Source organism: Schistocerca nitens, chromosome 2 (assembly GCF_023898315.1).
Source record: "Schistocerca nitens isolate TAMUIC-IGC-003100 chromosome 2, iqSchNite1.1, whole genome shotgun sequence".
NCBI classification, from domain to species: Eukaryota; Metazoa; Arthropoda; class Insecta; order Orthoptera; family Acrididae; genus Schistocerca; species Schistocerca nitens.
The window spans coordinates 729,359,660-729,380,414 of NC_064615.1; the positions used below are offsets into that span (position 1 = coordinate 729,359,660).

Genomic DNA, 20,755 nt, shown 5'->3' on the forward strand with positions numbered 1-20,755 from the left:
CCACAGATGATTTTTTAGGAGATCTGTGTATAATGCACTGGTGACAGTGGTCCCTCTAGACATGTAATGGTCCAAAATGACGCCTTTTTCGTCCCAAAAGAGAGTCAGCATTACCTTCCCTGCTGATGGTTCTGTTTGAAACTTCTTTGGCTCTGGTGATGAGGAATGGCGCAATTCCTTGCTCGCTCTCTTCATTTCTGGTTGGAGGAAGTGAACCCAGGTTTCGTCCCCAGTAACGATTCTTGCAAGGAAGCCATCACCTTCTCATTCAAAGTGCCGACGAAGTTCTTTACAAGCATCAACACGTCGTTCTCTCATTTCTGGAGTTGGCACCCATCTTGCAGACACTTTGTGAAACTGGAGCACATCACGCACAATGTGGTATGCTGACCAATGACTAATCTGTAAACGTGCTGCAATGTCATTCAGTGTTACTTGGCGATTTTCCTTCACTATGGCTTCAACTGCTGCAGTGTTCTGTGGAGTCACAATTTGTTGTGCCTGATCTGGATGAGGAGCATCTTTCACTGAAGTCACATCATTTGCAAACTTCCTACTCCATTTGTAGACTTGCTGCTGTGACAAACATACATCACCATACTGAATCTTCATTCGTCAATGAATTTAAATGGGTTTCACACCTTCACTATGCAAAAACTGAATAACAGAACGCTGTTCTTCCCTGGTGCAAGTCGCAAGTGGGGCAGCCATCTTTATACTGATACTGCGATGGTATGTGTGCATCAGCACCATGCTGCCACCTACAGGCCATTCTGTACGCTGTTTGTAGCACGCTTACCAACTTACAGGATAACGGCGTGAAATTTCGATTTGTTATTACAAATTTAAGGTTATCATTTGACTCACCTTTGTATAAATAATAAATCTATTTTTCTACACTCCATCAATGAAAAAGGAAATACTTGCTATAATGAAAGAACTGAAGCCCAATTTCTCTGTTGGTACTGAAAATATCCCTGTCTACATCTTGAAGAAACATGCTCCCCTCATATCCAGGTGACTTGCTGAAATCTGTAACTGTTCTCTATCAGAAGGGGTGTTCTCAGAAAAATTGAAGATGGCAAAAGTAAAACCTCTGTTCAAAATGGGATAAAAACAGAGGTATCAAACTACAGGCCAATTTTGCTACTATCTGGTTTTTCCAAAATAACTGAAAAACTGTATATAAAAGTCTCTCACCCCTGCTGTTTAACTGTGCACTCGAAAAAGTTGTGAGTATATGGAATGCAAGAACGAGAGGAGGAATAAGATTTGGAACAAAAAACAAAGGAATCACGATTAAGTGTTTAGCATTTGCGGATGACTTGGCACTGCTCATGGAAATGTGGGAGGAAGCTAAAGAACAAATTACCAAGTTACAAGAGCAGGCAGGGGAGATAGGACTTAAGATTTCTTACAAAAAAACCAAGATTAGGACGAATATACTAGACACTCGTAAGAGAGTTAAAGTAGGAGCTCAACACATAGAGGTGGTCAGGAGTTTCAAGTGCCTAGGGGAATGGATTGAATGGATCAACCTTGAAGGGAAAGCAATGGAAGCAAGAAGGACCAAAATGAAACAAGCTTTCCAGAAAACCAAAAACACATACAATAAGAAAGCCCTCTCTTGGAACACCAAAATAAGGCATTATAACTCAAGTTGGAAGCACTGTATGCAGAAGAGACACTGGTCATGGAGAGGAAAGGGCAAATGGAAAAATTGGAACTCAAGGAGAGGAAAATTTTTAGGAAGATCAGGGGTCCCAAATTCCAAAATAGCAAACAAGTTTTCTGTAGAAACAAAGCCATCCATGCAAAGTTGGAGAGACTCTCAGAAACCATAAGGAAAAGGAGGATTGATTTCTGTGGATACATACTTTGAATGAAACCTGACAGACTAACTAAACAAATCTTTCACTGTTTTTTACAAAAAATTGGTTCTGTCCATGTTCTGTACTTTGTATGTAAATCTGAACACTTTAATTCAGAAGTGTGTCACCTTTACTGTTTTACTTTAGTAATGGGTATGGTACTTTTGAATTTCCATGTTATTTATGTTTCTTTCTCTTAATAATGTGAACTTATTTAGAAATAGTGGGCAATTCTGAATTTTTCACAAAATATCCACCTACACACTTTCCTGTATCTTGGCATTACACATGTATTATATGAACACTTCTATCATTATAAGATCGCTGCCATAATCATTTTAGCCATGTATCATCTCATCTCCATTTTTAACTTGTCTTATATCGTCATGTGGTTCTCTGCACATGATGTATGATCTACAGGATTAATAAATTACAATTACAATGAATCTGTATTGTTACCCTGAGACAAGAATTGTGTATTTTCATGTAATTCCTCTACTGCACCTCTTTTGGTGCTGGCTTTTGAGTATCTTCAATCAAAACTTACTCTGATTTATCACTTGTAAGAAATCTTTTATTAAAAATGCTTGGGACTGAAACTTTTTGGTTTATTTATGTGTTTTCTATTGTTTGTTGTTTTGTGATGTCTACAGATGAAGGCTGTAACATTATTACTAAAACTTATTCCAGAATAATAAAAACTGCGTACTCATCCATTGTCAGCATCACAAAATAATGTTATCAGTCATGTAATCTCTATCATACATGAGAGATTTGTAATGTAGATGTCAAGCCACAAAGTAGATTTCATTTTGTTGCCTGAAAATTCTTTGCTGGTACATTGCCTCATATTCTGTAATTATAGCTTTGATGTATAAATTATTGTGTGGTCATTTGTGCTTGTTACATAATATGTAATGTGTGCTTATCAGCTGTTTATTATAAAGTTATGAAATAGAATTACTGATCAGTACTTACCTTCAGGAGGTGAAATGTTAGTGCTATCAATAGGCACATATGAATGTGCACAAAACTATTCCAGCTCTTAGAACTGTTAGTTCCTTCCTCAGAGTGGAGAGGGATAGGTTGCAGAGGTTAAAAAGAAAGCACAGGCCACTGAAACTCCAAGATGAGAGAGAGCCACCTATTTTGACAAGAAGGGGAGACACTGTTGAAATTTATCTATAGTATTTTCCATTTGAAACTTATTACATGGTTTAGAAGTAATGTTTACTACTTATAATGTCTTGTCTAAGAAGGAATGATCACCAACTCGGCTGCATATTTTAAGGAGAAAAAAGAAAATGTGCAGGATATCAACATCAAAGGTCCTGCATGAGAATTTTGGTCATAATACTGATAGTCTGCAGCTATAATCTTTTAAAAGTACAGCTTTCAAACTCTCACACACACAAGTGGTTTGTCAGTTACTCTGCCCCACTGCATTCACTTAATGGCCAAGTGCAAAGTACTGTACAGTGGAGTGAGTGCTTTGTTCATTGTGTCTAAGTCCACAGTTTCTAACTTTTAGTTGATGCTAGAGATATTTTTGCTTTGAACATTGTTATGTTGCAATTCACTAATGCAATGTAAATTAATGAAATGAATGAATGTGTTATTAAAGAAGTAGCATAGCACTGTTTGATCATTAACATTGCTGTTGTGCAAGACTTGGTTTGAATTTTAAAGCTGATGTCATTAAAATGAAGTACATTTGCATGATATATGCTATTCTTTTATGTGATTGGCATGATTAAATTGTAAACTGGAAATCACAAACTTCTTTTCATAATAATTCTTGAACTACTTAATTTTATTAATTTTGATTGTATATATATATAGCTGTAGGACATCACTACGAGAATATTGTTAAAATAATATTGAACATATATGTGCGTGAGGTTGATATATTATGTACTCATATTACTTATGATTCGTAGAGTAATGTGTTCTCAAACAAGATTTGAAAACACCTTGGGCAGGTGTGTCCACCTCCCACATCCTCTTCTCTCCTCATTTACATCCTGGAAATATGAGGATTCTTGTTGTCTCTACACTGAGAACTACTTCACAACTAGGCGTTAATCAGTTACAGTGGGGCAGAGCGAATGACAAACATCCAACGTGTGTGAAGGTTTAAAAGCTTTACTTTCAGATGGCCGTAACAGTGAAATTTCAGTATTATGGCCCATATTTTGGCACAAGATTGAGTTTCAGTGTTGATATCTTGCAAGTTTGCTTTTTTCTCCTTAAAATACGAAGATGTATTGAGGATGTCCCCAATTAAGAAATGCTACATCTTTGCAAAATTACAGTTTTTTGTATGTGTCTGTGGATTTCTGTCTTGGTACTTGGTCAGCGCAATCAGAGTTTTTCTCATCTGGAAAGTTCAGTGGATTAGATTTATGTCATTGATTTATAAGCAAATATCTGTAAAAAAATAATGAAATGGACTAGATACTGAAATTAAACATGTATTACCACCTGTCGAATCATTGGAGGATAAAAAGAAACAAAAGAGCGAATATCAGAATAATTTTCTATGAGGTACATTTTATCATATTTTAAAAAATCTGTTGATATAATTGTCTGCTTCTCTGCAGTGTAAGTATTTTTATATGTTTGAAAATTGAAAATTAGACATCTAACCATCTAAAAGATATAACTTCTTGTTAGGTGCCCTCTTCATCAAGTTCTGTGTGAATTGTGTGATTGTGTTCCAACTTAAAGTAATATGCACAGTGTCAGAACCTAAAAAATATTCCTTCATGGTAGCAATGACTTTCTCATTTGATAAGAATTTATGTTTTTTTATATTGTATTTTCAAAGTGGAAATTCAGAAGAAAGTTTCAGCAGGAAATGGGTGTTGAAGACTGAATGCATATGACAGTATTTTGTGTCGCTATTTGTACTGTTCACCTTTCAAAATGTCAAATTGTCTGTAATCTCACGAGAGAGTTACAGGGTTAATACTAGCAGCAAAATTGTCTGTACATGCATGATGGGAACAATGACAGGTGTTCTCATCATAATCACATTCAGCAGTGAGCCTTCCAATGGTTTCAATCACAGTGGTATCCATTTTTTTGTTCATGTTCTGACCTAGGTCAGGATAGAGATATTCTTAAATTCACAAAGGAAAAATACTTCTTAATGTTTCTGTTTAGTTGTGTTTATAAAAGGGATGCACTTCTTTGCTTTCCTTTCTAGAATAACCTTCTGTGATTAAGTGATAATTTACGGCCCAGTAGATGTCAACCTCAAGCTTGATTCTCAGTGCATCAGTACACCATTCCATCACCAGGAGTGCCAGCATAGTGCACAGTTAAAATGGCTACTTCCTCTGATGCAGAGTGTGCTCTATGCGTGTTTTGGTTTCATTAAATGAACTCTGAAATAACTGTTTAATTAAAGACCATGTGTATGTTCCTCCCCCAACCAAACAATTTAGCTGAACTGAAAAATTGAATCTACACTGCTGTTGTGCAAGTTACACCTGATTTGCTGCAATGAGTGTGGGAAGAAATTGATTACCAATGGGATGTTTGCTGCATCAGAAATGGTAGTCACATCGAACCAAAATGACAGTTGAAATTTTTTTTGAGAAACTTGAGGTTGTTTGCTACAAAATCACACATCTACCAATTCTGTAAGTTATCTCAGCAAATTTCTATATCACTCCAAAGTTGTAAAGTCCTTTTTGACTCATCCTCTATGTCTACAGCACTGTGGGTAAGGCAGAATCACACATGTTAAGCTGTTCACAGAACATGGGAGGAGGGCACAGAGCTGTGACCTTTACACATATGCAGAAGTCAAAAAACTGGAGCAATATCGTTTTCTATTGTCAGCAAGGTTTAACAAATGTTGCTGAAAATGACAAAACAAATACACAATTGTTTGGTAAACAATGAATGTGGCACTTTGTATTTATGGATGGAACTTTCTGAAGGAACACTGTGGCTGGCCGAAGTGGCCGTGCGGTTAAAGGCGCTGCAGTCTGGAACCGCGAGACCGCTACGGTCGCAGGTTCGGATCCTGCCTCGGGCTTGGATGTTTGTGATGTCCTTAGGTTAGTTAGGTTTAACTAGTTCTAAGTTCTAGGGGACTAATGACCTCAGCAGTTGAGTCCCGTAGTGCTCAGAGCCATTTTGAACACTGTGGTCTCACCTTCATGATATGCTTACAGAGTTTGCTATCTTATTAGTATTAAGGTTACCCAAACTGAACAGATAGAGTAAATCATTTCTGGTTCAAGGAATATGGCAGATTTAATGTTCTATGGAGACTACTATGTTACTGAACATATTTTATTCCCCATACCTTTACATTATTGACATACTTAAACAGTTAGGTATTTACACACCCCCTTTTGAAATGCTAGTTGTGATATACTTCCACTTATCTTATTATACAATGCATGTGTTTTCATATACACAACCTACCAAAAAAAGTCAAGCATGCAGAAGACAAGGTTTGGTATGGTGAAACTTTATACACATATACATCATTGGCAGGTATGTAATTCTGCAATTCTTTGTGACATATAGAATGGCCACTAGAGTGCATTAGTGTTGTTCATATTTAGTGTTGTTACCAGGCCTGGTATGATTATTTGAGGGGCATAAACAGTGTCAGATGCTAAGTGACACCTGTGAAGGACATGGAGATGTCATTCACTCATCTGAGACAGTACCTGAGCACCTGGCAGTTTGTAAAGAGGGCTCCATGTTCTCCATTTGGCCAGTTGTTCCAATCATATACTATCCAGATTTTTGGAGCATTGATACATGACAGCAGCCAGATCTTGGACTATGTGGGAACATGAGGACAGGCAAACTTGCTGTTAAGCTTCTGGTCATCTGTGCTTTACCACAAGAGAGGATTTCCATATTTTGTGCACCAAGCACTTTGTAACCCCTTCCCATCTATGCCTGCCATCGCAAGACAAGTTATGGACTCCCTGCACTATTCTGTGTCATCCCGCACAATAGGTTGGAGACTTGCAGCAATTGGATTAGGGAATTATCATATCACACATTGGCTGCCATTAACACCACAGTACAAATGGCTACATTTGGAATGGCAGCTTGAACTGAAAGAATTGACCACTGATGAATTGTGTTACAATGTGTGCAGTGATGCATCATAGTTATACATTATACACTACCACAGATGATCATTGTCAGTGAGTATGGTGGTGACCAGGAGATAGGGCTCATTCTTCCAATGTTTTGGAGAGGCACAGCAGTGTTACTCCTGGTGTTACGGTTTGGAGAACCATCAGGTATGTCTTCAGCTCAGATCCGGTTGTGATTGAGGGAACTCTGATGGCGCAACAGTGCATCACAAACATTTTGCATTCTCACATTACTTCTTACATGATAGTATCATGGTGCCATTTTTCAAGAAGATATGGCTTGTCCACACATGTCATGTGTCTGCTTGATGCTGAGGCGAGCCCATGGCCAACAAAATCTCTGGTCAGTTGCAAATGAAACATATATGGGATCAGATTGATGTTGACTCTGTGCCAGTGCCAGTATCCATGTGTCAAGGACCTGACACAACAGTTATGGGCCAGCTTGCCTCAGGAGAGGATATAATGGCTTTGTGACACCCTTCCCAATGAAATCTGCACCTGTATTGGACCAGAGATGATGCAGAGTCGTATTCATATACGGGCTCATACTGCGAAGTTCTTTGTAAATTTGACATGATTTAGTAATAAATACAATAACATCACATATCCTCTCAACCTGTGAAGATTCATTTCATTTACTCCTCTGCTTCTGGGTGCTACATTTTTATTGTCAGGCTGTGTATAAACCTTGTTTCAAAACATCTGGGTCAAAATTATGTAGAGAGTAGAAAATCATAAACTGTTTGACATAAGGAACCAGTGAAACTTCCTCACAGATTAAACTGCATACTGGACCAGAGCTCAAACACAGGACCTTTGCGTTTCACAGCTAGTCAGCTGTGGATCAACTCTCCCAGAAATCACATCAATAGAATGGGAGGGGGGGGGGGGGGAGGAGAAAAGACCACAAGATCCTAGACCCAGGCATTATCAGCGGTCAACTGAGCTACCTGAACATGACTCATGACCCATACTCACAGCTTGAATTCTACCAGTGCCTCATCTCCTACCTTCAAAACTTCACAGAAGTTCTCCTGCATAGCTTTGGGGACAGACAACTCTTGGAAGAAATGATCTTATGGAGATGTGGCTTAGCCAGAGTGAATTTTCATTCTGCAGTGTAGCATGCACTGATATGAAATTTCCTGGCAAATTAAAACTGTGTGCTGGATTGTAACTCAGGGTCAAGACCTTCGTCTATTATGGGCAAGTACTCTACCAGCTGAGGTGCCTGAGCATTACTCAAGATCCATCCTCACAGCTTTACTTCCTTCAGTACTTCATTTCCTACCTTCCAGATTTCAAAGTTTTCCTGTGTAACTAGCTTTTCTGGAAGAAAGGATATTGCAGGAGAATTTCTGTGAACTTTGGTAGGTAAGAGATGAGATACTGCCTTAACTAGATGGGAGGACAAATCATGAGTCATATTTGGGTAGCTCAGTTGGTAGAGTTCTTGCTTGCTAAACACGAAGGTCCACAGTTCAAGTCCCAGTGTGGCACACAGTTTCAATCAGCCAGGAAGTTCCACATCTACACACTCTGTTGTACAGTGAAAATACAATCTGGAAGGAACCAGTGATTAGAAATAAAGGCCTTTAATAAGCAAGGCAGCTGAGGCACATATTTTTAATCTGTTTGAATTTAATAGTAAACAACAGTCTATTGCATCAGCGTTGGTGGTGCCACCTCTAAATACAATACACAATGACCTGTGATGTGTTCATAATGGACTTCACTACTGTTTATAGTTCGTGAAAGGTTGTCCAAGATGGAGTTTAACTTGTTGCAAGAACTTTCAGATGCACATTGAATGTACAGGGTTGTTCTAGGAAAGCAAATTCCTGTATCAAAACAGCATGTGCAAGTAATATTACCAGATGGTTTTTTATGATATTGCAGTGCATGTATGTCAAAAGGAACATGCACTGTGGCAACTACAGCTGTTATGATATACAAACAGCCCTGTTGGGTGAACATCCACAACTGGTCATTATACTAGAGGTTGAAAATACCACTTCAGTTGTAAATTTATTTTATTATCATGACCGGTTTTGGGCTCTCATAAGCCCATCCTCAGGTGTCACAACTGTGCTGTGGCCCCCAAGTGCTGCGGTGGTTGTGTACTAGGCACGTTTGCTACCTATGAGCTCAGAACAAATGGCTCTGAGCACTGTGCGACTCAACTTCTGAGGTCATCAGTCGCCTAGAACTTAGAACTAATTAAACCTAACTACCCTAAGGACACCTAAGGACATGCCCGAGGCAGGATTCGAACCTGCAACCGTAGCGGTCGCTCGGTTCCAGACTGTAGCGCCCAGAACCGCACGGCCACTCCTGCCGGCTTGAGCTCAGAACAGCTTATGAGAGCCTGAAACCGGTATGATAATAAAACAAATTTACAACTGAAGATGTATTTTGAACCTCTAGTATAATGATATACATAAAATGTATTCGTAGCTGAAAATATGAACTACCTTCAGCTGGATAATGGAATGATGACATTGAAAATTTCTTCCAGACAGGACTCTAAGCCACATTTCCCATTTGTTGCGAGAGTTGCCTCAACAACTTGGGCTATCACGAGCATACTTCTTGGCCAGACCCAAACTTTCATACATTGTCATCCATTTGTCTACAACCTGAATCCTACATTAATTGTGCACATTCCCATACAGAGGAGACATGTTAATTGAAAGTTGCTTTCCCAATGTCAGCATATAAATATGATATTACAGTTGAGGCAACTACTGGTGACAATTGGGAAATTTGGGTTTGAGTCCCAGTCCGGCAAAAATTTTCAGAGTCATCATTCCATTATACAGATGAAGGTTGTTTATATTCACAACTGTGAATACTTTTCGTGTATTTCATATTTATTACTATACCACTTTGATACAAATGTTGTTGTGGTCTTCAGTCCTGAGACTGGTTTGATGCAGCTCTCCATGCTACTCTATCCTGTGCAAGCTTCTTCATCTCCCAGTACCTACTGCAACTTACATATTTCTGAATCTGTTTAGTGTATTCATCTCTTGGTCTCCCTCTACGATTTTTACCCTCCACGCTTCCCTCCAATACTAAATACTTAGTATTAATATTGATACAGATAACCTGCTTTAATATTCAATTTTTTTCTCATTTGCAGCTAAAATTAATTACTTATTTGCTTTGGTTCATCTACACTTGACCAGTTTATTGGTATCTATTTAATACCCCAACTGCACAATCTGAGCTCTTGTCTCCATCTACATTAATTAATTAGGCTGAGAATAAAGTATATGTTACATCTTTTGTTTCATTTTAATTGTGCTTTCTTCTTATTAGTTTTGAGTGTTGATGTATTTGCCATGTTGCGACTTCCTTTTAATAACACAGACGAATGATGGAAAAACTTTTTTCCTGGAAGTACCTTATTCTTATGTTTTTTAGGGTGGGAAATCCAAATATGATACTTAAAAATCTGTATCACCCACTATTTCTTCACATTTTACAGTTAAATTTATTAAATTATGTGATTTTTAAAGAATTTAACAGTTTTTATATGGTTAAAATAATTTAAAAAGGAGGTGTGATGAATGTAGATGATGCTGGTAGCACTACTGAAAAACATTTGCTGGCAAAAAAGGTCAATTCTATTTTTGTGTTAACAGATGGTGTTTTGTTTACTGTCAATCTAACCTCACGTTCCTGTTTCCTGTACATGTGCTCAGTACAATGTCTAATCGTGGTGGTAAAAACTCTGTTGCTATATTTGCTATATTTGTGGCAAATTTGTGATTAAAAAACACCAGAGAAACATTACAGACTTTGTGAAAAAGGTTTATCTATCATACTTTGGATCTAAACTTGGTCATCAAGATAAATCTTGGGTGCTGCATAAGGTATGTTATGTGTGTGTTGAAGATCTGAGAAAATGATTCAAAAAGGAGGGAAAAAAAGCCTTTAGATTTGCTGTTCCTACGATATGGAGGAACCCAATAAATCATTCCGATGATTACTACTTTTGCAGTGTTGGTATTTCTGGTCATAATTTGAAAAACAAGAAGGTAATAAGCTACCCTAACCTTCCGTCTGCCATCCGACCAGTACGGCATGGTGTAGATTTGCCAGTTCCTGAACCAGACCAAGCTTAATGATTTGGTTAGGGATCTGGGCTTAACAAAACAAAAAGCTGTATTGCTTGTCTCCAGATTAAAAGAAAAGAACTTATTGGCAGTTGGAACCAGAATATACATGTATAGAAAGAGAGAGCAGCAATTTTCCAAGTTTTTTCAACAAGAAGATGATTTAGTGTACTACTCAGACATTCCTGGTCTGATGAATGAGCTTGATATTGAATACAGAAAGGAAGACTGGAGGCTGTTTATTGATTCATCCAAAACTAGTTTAAAGGCTGTTTTATTACACAATGGTAACATGTGTGCATCTATACCTGTTGGACATTCTGTGCATACGAAAGAAAGCTGTTAAAACCTAGAATTAGTGCTAAATAAAATAGGCTATTCTGCTCATGGTTGGAAGATACATGGCAATCTAAAAGTAACATGCATGCTCCTTGGTCAGCAAGGTGGCTTTACCAAATTTCCATGTTTCTTGTGTGCATGGGACAGTAGGGTTATGGATCAACATTGGTGCAGAAAGAACTGGCCTGTGAGAGAGTCTTTAAAACCTGGTGAGAAGAACATTTTACGGAAAAACCTTGTAGATCCAAAAAACGTATTCCTACCACCTCTACATATAAAGTTAGGCCTAATGAAACAGTTTGTAAAGGCTTTACCTAAAGATAGACCATGTTTTAAGTATTGCTGCCACATGTTCCCACACCTTCCAGAAGCTAAACTAAAAGAAGGTGTCCTTGGCAGACCTGACATTAGAAAATTGATGTTTGATGTTAACTTTGAATCCACAATGACCTTAAATGAGAAAGAAGCATGGATATGATTCAAGCAAGTCGTTACAAAGTTCTTAGGACATGAAAAAGACCCAGAATATGTTTCTATTATAGCTACAATGTTAAAGGAGTTTAAAACTTTAGGATGTGTAATTAGCCTGAAAGTTCACTTTTTGAACAGTCACTTCCCGGACAATTTGGGAGATGTTAGTGAGGAGCAAAGAGAGCATTTCCACCAGGATATTAAAGTGATGGAAAACCACTACCAAGGCCACTGGGAACACCAACATGGTGGGGGACTACTGTTGGTCACTTCACCGAGAAGTTCAGCAAGCAACTCATCGTAGGAAAAGCTACACAAGAAGCTACTAAGAAAAAAAGAGAAAGAAAATACAAACCAATTCCAGCTGACAAGTGAAACCTCTATTAACACGTATCATTGTTTTAAGTAGCTTACTGTAAATACAAACCATGCTTATGTTGTAACGAAGCTTTTCATTAATTTCCCCGTTTGCCATATAGCATAGGATTTTTATACTATATAATAAAAAGCATATTGCTCGAAAACTGTGGCTGATACAAAAAACCAAGGCTAGATTTAGATTCAGCTCATAAAAATCTATAAATATCAGCTACCAAAATAAAAAAAATAAAAATAATTTTTTCATTGGCCTGTGTAACCTTACATAAATTTCTATCAACCATCTGACATTTCCTGTATGTTTTAATATTCAGAAAATTTATGCGCTTACATATGCTCCTCATCCGTCTAGTTTTCCATTTTATATGATACTTATGCTGCTATAAAACATGAAGGTAAACTTTACTTTTATTTGAATGACAATAAAAAGTGTTATGTAGTACACAATGGATGAAAATATTATTAAATTACATGCATCACGCTAATTGTCATTGTTCTTATTTTTATGATGAGTTGATATTGACTATTCCTTATTTTTCAGGTAATTTACTCAATTTTATTTATTTATTTTGTTGTTTTACTTTACAGTTGCTCTTGCTGAGCATGCTGCTGATGACCTGCAGTTAAAGAGTCATACTGAAGATACAGTTGATACCACTAGCCAAGAACAAACAGTTAAAAAGACATCTGTAACAGAACTTGTTTCAGAAAAATCAAAAGTAGTGAATGGCATCATAAAGGAACACACAAAAGAGTTGCCACAAGAAAATCAAAGTGAACCAGATAAGAAAGGAAAAGAAACAGTAAAGAAGCCATTAGATTCTGCAGACCAAGACAACAGGGGGCCACCAAAAAAGCAAAAAACTACAAATATTTTAGCGGAGGAGAGCAAAACAGACCAGCAACACCAGTCTTTTGAAAAAAAGGAGAGAGAAGAACCAACAAAACAAGAATCACAAGTGACACAAAAATTGAAAGATTCACAACCAGTGACTAATGGTCCAGAACTGCTTCATGAAATTGAGATAAAAAAAATATCTGAAACAGAAAAAGTAGCAGATTCTCATAAATCAAATAACATAAGTCAAGTCAAACAAGACCAGGAACAGTTGCCAGAAAACACAGAAACCTGCAAAACAGAATTCAAGTCTGATATTGATATTGTGAAAAGCTCAGAGAAAGTAAATAATATTACCAATTCTGTTTCCACAAAAGGTAAGAAACTTACAAAATTGAGAGTTCATTTCATATTTACTCTTGAATAAGTTTCCAAATCTTCTAAATATTATTTTCTTGTTAGAACAATTTCATATTTGAAAGTGAAAATTAAACTGATTTTATTTTGTTCTACTAATATTTGTTGTTCTAAATCAATTGTTTTATTAAATTTCTCCAATTATAGAAAAGAAAAAAAATAACTTTGAATATTTTGTTACAGATAAAGGAATTAATAGCCACAACATACTTAAGACTGCAGAAAAATTAGAAAAGGCAGAGAAACAGGTAGTAGAAACTAATAAAACAACATCAGCAAATACTTTATTGGACAGACAGAACGAGAAAAATAAAGTAGAGGCAGAAGAAAAACCCACAGCTCCTCATACAGAACTCACAAATAGAAAAGAGGGAAGCTCAGATACAGTCAGCAAAGGCAGTACATCAGCAGGGTCTGCAATAGAGAAGTCTGAACAGAAGAAGGCTGAAACAGAGGACAAGTCCACTACTGTTCTCACAGAATCTGCAAATAAGAAAGAAGAACAACCTACTGCATTACCTGTAAGTGCTTTACCAGCAAGGGCTGCATTAGAGAAGTCTGAAGAAAAGAAGCCAGAAACAGAAAGGAAATCAACCGAGTCTACAAATAAATCAGATAGAAAAGAGGGAATCTCAGATACAGTTAGCAAAGGCAGTGCATCAGCAGCATCTGTGATAGAGAAGTCTGAACAGAAGAAGGCAGAAACAGAGGACAAGCCCACAACACTTGTCACAGAATCTGCAAATAAGGAAGAAGAACAATCTACTGTAGCTCCTGTAAGTGTTTTACCAGGAAGGACTGCATTAGAGAAATCTGAAGAAAAGAAGGCAGGAACAGAGAGAAAGTCAACAGATTCCATTGCCCAGTCTACAAATAAATCAGGGACAACTTTTGACGCGAGTGTTACAAGTCCTGCCTCAGAAAAAACTGAAGAACCCATTGATATTACCGCAGAAATCAGACATATAGAAGACTCCGTCTCTGCAGAATCTGCCACTAAAAAGCCTGCTTCACAAGAAGAAAAGACATTAGAAACAGCTGAAGTTTCAAAATTAAAGAAAGAGGCTTCTGAAAACAAAGAAGACGACATGGATCAATATATGAGTTTTGAATCAAAACGTATGTCCTCATCTTCAAGAAGTGTTCATGGTAAGGAAATATATTATGCATAAAATATGGAGGTTATCTTCAAAAACTTTTCCATAAAGCATTCAGCTTTTGTATAGGACCTGTTTCCGAAATTTTGCTAGTATCTGAACTACTGTTAAACTGATAGAATAAAAATACCTTGAAGGTCTGTTACATTAACACTGTAGTATGAAGTTTAAGATTTTGCAGTTTTATTTTGCTGTGTGCTCTGTAAGCAGTCTAACTTTTGTAGCTATTCTTCTTGAGCCTCTTAAACATTTCCATACATAGCTAACTAATAGTATTTCTTTCTATTGTCTTTTGAGTATTTGTTGTATTTGTCATTGTAAATTTGTCTTTTCTTGCAACTTCAAAATTCTGTGGTTGTGCTATCATGTCTCATTTTAATGACAAACAGTGTAGTGCCACTCTTTGTTGAATTATGTTCAAGTCACATCTGTGTATTTGAAATAATCAGTGGTCATTTCTTCAACCAAACATTGTCTTAATAATTACAATGTGTTAAAATGCCTTTTAAACGTTCCACGAACAAAACTTTTACATCTGCTTTTAACAAATGGCTTTAAAACATCTTTATAAATTCTGGTTTAAGCCAATAAAATTACTACCTTAAAAGAAGCTACAGAATAAAGGCAAGGAAAAAGTAAAAAGTTAATATATATTGTTATAAATGAAAACAAATCTGAATACATATACGCATTTTGTTATTTCCACATTTGTTTGTGAAATTCGTCCTGTATACCACCAGTAATTGTGCCCTTGCTTTATATATTTAGGATGTGCCATCGCCCACTCCCACTTCTGATGTGGCATTATTCCTTGAAGCATTCAGCCGTCTAATTTGGAGTGGTGCTAGCTGTATTGATATAAACTGAAATTACTTAATCAAATAATGGAAAATCCAGGATGGAATGTAACAATATTATGAGAAGGAAAGTTGCTACTCACCATATAGCGGAGATACTGAATCGCAGATATGCACTACAAAAAGACTCTCACAGTTATAGCTTTTGGCCATTAAAGCCTTTGTCAACAATAGATAGACACACACACACACACACACACACACACACACACACACACACACACACACACACACAAGCAAACGCAACTCACACAACTGCAGTCACAGGCAGCTGAACCCACACTGCGAGCAGTACCAGTGCGTGATGGCAGTGGCGACCGGTTGGGTTAAGGAAGAGGCATGAGTGGGGGTGGGGAGGGATAGTATAGTGGGACTGGTGGACAGCGAAGTGCTGCAGGTTAGATAGTGGGAAGGGGTGAGGTAGGGAGGGGGAGGGGTGTACTGGAAAAGGAGAAAAATACTCCGCCCCCCAAATCTCTCCCCTGTGTGTGTGTGTGTGTGTGTGTGTGTGTGTGTGTGTGTGTGTGTCATTGTTGACAAAGGCCTTAATGGCCGAAAACTATAATTGTGAGACTCTTTTTGTGTGTCTATCTGCAACTTAGCATCTCTGAAATTGCTTAAGCTGTACTGGCAGTTTTCAATCATTGCCAGAATAGCCTGATTTCACTAACAGATAGTAATGAGTTCAGCACATTTGTATCTTCTGAGTGTCTATCTGGGATCCACAATTAATAATTTATGTGATGGAAGCATGTTGAAATGCTTGCACAATGACTTACTGAGTTTCGTGTCAAATTTGAGAATTTACTGTCTATATCTCTATACACAATAATATTTTCAATTATTGTCTTCACTGGTATTATTAGAACCAAATATGTGCTTCATATTTACTGTCATTCACATATTCTTTTAAGTTCTGAACTATTGCTGAGCTTTTCCTATGTAAATTCTGGTATTTTTATAATGCAAATCCCTTTATCTTCGGAGTAGCTGTATCTCTGAACTTACTTCAGAGTTGTATAAATAATACTGTTATGTTGCTGTTTGAGTGTTGGGGTGGAGGGAGGGGGAAGCTAAGAAGAGAATGATGTTCCTGTAGCTATGACTACAATTTTGGCTTTAATATGGTATCCAGTTTCATCCTTCAGCAAAATCAAAATAGTGTCTTCAGCTTCATTGTTTAATTTATTTGTTTAATAATTTACTCACATCTTGTCTTACAAACATGATTTATGGATTAGCACTATGTTTGGTGCAACACACTGGTAAAAGAGCACTTTCTAATTTCATCATTAAATAAATAATAATCACTGAGATTAACAGTCTGTCTGAGTCTCTAAATAAAAAGAAAATTTAAATAACTTTAAATCTGTGATTAATCTATTATTTAATTTCATTTACACTTTAGTTTTATGAAAAACAGATTAATTAGTCACCACAAGTGACTGCAGAAAATTCCTGCTAGGATTAAGACACAAATCTGTATTTTCAGCATTTCGTAAGCAGTCACCTTCCCATTAGGCTATCCAAACACACCTACTAGCAGACACAAATTTTTAGTATGAGCAATGTTTCTGTATGTGGGATGCAGATACAGGGTTTCTCCAGTGATAGTAAATGACAAAGGAAAGGAAGCTGAGGCAGATTTGGGTTGGACCAGGATACATGCTTGGATGGACAGTGCTAAGTCAATTGCTCATAAAAGGCAGGAAATCCAGGATTGAATACTGGTGTTAACAAAAAATTTCAATTGTCACCTCAAATGCATATCATTGTGATTGCTGCGATAAGTAATAGTTCTCACATAAGTAGTTTTTTCTTGTTTGATTTATATTTACAAAATTGATTAATTCTAGCAGAAAACTGACAGAGAAAAGTAGGCACACACTTTGTGACTGACTATTCACTTACATGCATACATAGAGACACATTTGCAGAGTATGCATTTCCTTGTTGCACACTCTAAGACTATCTTGGTCAGGATTCTTGTTTTTTGTCATCTAGGAACATAACTGCTACACTGTTTGTGCTACATCTGATCAGTTCATTCATGCTGAAGTTTCATTAATGTTATAAGTTTCAGAACTCTATATTTCTACCTTTCCTTCCTCACAAAGTGAATGATGTTAGAAACCTATGTTTCATATTCAGTCACTGTTTGTGTTGGCAATACTGGGAACTCAAATTGTTATTGTGACATAGATCTGATGGGTATGGCTTCCAGCCAAGCTTTTGAGCTCATGCAAATTCACTAGAAACTATGACTAAAGTCTTGATGTGGTACTTGTCAACTCCTAATGCTTAATGATTCAGATGCAAAACACTCTATCAGATTTTACGATTTTACAAACATCTGATAAATGGAAAACTGGCAGTAAAAACAGTAGTAATGTATAAATGAGATCTCAAACAACAGCAGTGTATAACATGGACACTTTAACATGGCAGTTTTAGGGGAGGGGTGTTTTGGACTATGGTTAGGTAAGATACCAGTATGGGTTGCACCTGAACTACCATGTTTACAACACTGCCAACCTAAGCAAGAAAAGGCATGGTAGCTGTTACCAAATACTTCATGTTGTGTACTTTGCTTTGGGTTGCAAATAGCTCATTCTTTTCTAGGAGGCTAATTCTGGTCTATATTGAGTCTCAAGTAGGAGTCTCGAAACACTAGGAGGGCTCTGCAATGCGTATGACAGTGTTTCAGTTCTGCTTTCGCAAAAGCATAAATCATGAGTGTAGATTGTCAGCCATGTGAGAGGGAGGTGGGGCTTGTTCCCCTACAGCTCCTATCTGCTCCTCCGTTGACTCTATTGCTCCTCTGTTGTCCATGGTTCTTGTTTGTTCACAGCCAACTGCAATGTTATATTGTCAGCACTATATCTGAATCAAATTAACAAAGTAGCTGACACTCATGTGCAACTTTGTCTGTTCTGTGGATTGATTATAACAACAATGGCTGTGGTGGTCCACGTATTCACATACTGTCTGTTGAAGTGCATTATTTAGTTCAGTTTCCAGGACTGTATTAGGTTCATCATTTTTTGCACACTTTTACTGTTTTATTCTGACAGTCTGTAATGAACAATAAACATGCCATACAGAGAAACAAACCACACAGTGAAAATAAATCACAACAGTTAGATTACTGAAATCAAGCTTTGTCTGCAATTGAATGTGGTAAATATTGTCTGAAATAAAAGAGTGATGTGACAAAGGTGAATAAAACATGCATCACAGCAAACTGCCTTGTCTGACTGTCAGTGTCATTGATTTGAATTTAATCCTTTGTCCACTCCTTTGTTTGTTGAATATAAATAGGTCACCGGAGATAATGGCAAATCCATAAGACATACAGGATGAATAATTCATTCTACAGTGGGGTGCTGTTAGAAAAGTTCCTGAACTGTTGAAACAGCGTACTAGACTGGAACTCAAACTTTAACCTTCAGCTTTTATGGGCAGTCCTCCTATGGATTACCCAGGCTTGCCTTATAACCTGCATCATTTCTGTTAGCCAGTACCTCCATCCTACTTTCCAACAGTGGCTCCCCTTAAATGCTAGTGAAACAAGGCTTGTAGAAAAATCTCTTTGAAGTTTGGACAGTAGAAGGGAAGTATAGGCACATTGAAATGGTGAGGTGGGCGTCAAACTGTCCCATGGTAGCTCAGTCAGTAGGGACATTGCCCACAAAAAGCAAGGGTTCAATTTGAGCCCCATTCCAGTGTACCATTTTAATCTGTCAAGAAGCTACTGTGACAAATCGCATATCAGTGTCACTTTTCTGACTACTTCATTTTATTTGAAATAAAGTCTGAGTATTTTATTTTTAGTTTTAGTACACTCAGTCTTTCAGTCACAACATAAGCAGATGTATAAAATGTTGTCAATGACAATTCAGGAGATAGCTCTCATACTACCCTAAACTTCCAAAAAATGAAAATCATAGCTAAATGTAGTTTTATGTTTCTGTTCCTTCCATTAAACAGTAGCATAGCATTAAACAATAGTACTAGTACCAGATTACCATATGTGATAAACTGTACTGTAATTTGAAGTTAATCTAGTATCTAATTTCCAGAGTAGTTCTCATATTACTGAGCTTTGCTTAAATTAATTTAATTATTTATTTTTCTAAAACATGCAGTAACATGGAAATATTAATCACATCTTCATAATGCTCTTCTCTAAACATACTTTTAATAACACTGACAGCTGATCTATTCACAGTCATTGTGGCAAGAACACGAAGGGTGGCATCTCTCTGGTAAGACTTTACCTTTTTGCTGTTATATGTTGTGTCTGTCCCTCAGAATATTCTTCAGTGTCAAGTAGTCATCTCAGTGAGGAGATCTACGTGGAGTCAAGCAATATATCATCTTCTGAGTCCATGAGGGTAGCATCAAGTACAACACAATCTGTTGGTGGTGGTGATACAGTAGTCAGACTTGCTCTGACTTCCAGTGATGGTCGTCCAGTATTCACTGAAACTATTGAAGGCTGCAATGTAGAACGTAAGTTGATGTAATTTTTCATAAAAAGAAGTTAGAAGAAATTTGATAGATGGATTTTGAAAGGAAACATATTTTACACCAATATTATTTTGAAATACTTCATTGTAATAACAAAAAACGTAAGTACATATTAATTAAAGCATCTTGTTGTTCGAATTCAATTTTCTCCTGCATTTTGTACCTTTCTTGATGTCTCTCCAATATCTTCTACATTTAAATTGCCTTGATTACTTTCTCTAGACTAATCCCCAGAATACATGCTATGAAACTTGCTGCTTCTTTTTATTGTTATCAGTCTGATCCAGTTTGTGAAGTTTCAGCCCAGACTATTTTCTCTATATTTACTTACTTTTAAGTTGTTAAATGAAGTACCTCCAGTATCTGGCCAATAAACATAAAAATAACCTCAGAAGTTTTGGAACATTGTTATTGTTCAGTAGTTGGCACCATGAATGTGTGAGAAAATGACAGGAGGATGTGCTGCCAATAACTGTATCTATAAAGATACACAGAAAAGATATAAGAAGATGAAGCAGATCAACAAAGACGATGGTAACATATGAGGATTGGAACTTCAATAGTGGCAACTATTTATTCACAACAGATACAAAAGAGTTACACATTTGCACCTGTTACTGTCCCTC

The 20,755-nt window shown here is 37.0% G+C and overlaps 1 protein-coding gene across 4 annotated transcripts in view; it reads left to right on the top strand.

Moving 5' to 3' along the window:
• The window catches only part of LOC126236930 (obscurin), a 681,004-nt gene that overhangs the window by 263,030 nt on the left and 397,219 nt on the right, over nucleotides 1-20,755 (top strand). For all 4 annotated transcript variants that reach the window (XM_049946608.1, XM_049946610.1, XM_049946611.1 and 1 more), the window contains 3 exons: nucleotides 12,916-13,542; nucleotides 13,766-14,731; nucleotides 19,911-20,111. In XM_049946608.1, coding sequence (XP_049802565.1) covers nucleotides 12,916-13,542; nucleotides 13,766-14,731; nucleotides 19,911-20,111 — 1,794 coding nt within the window. The remainder of the gene's footprint in view (nucleotides 1-12,915; nucleotides 13,543-13,765; nucleotides 14,732-19,910; nucleotides 20,112-20,755) is intronic.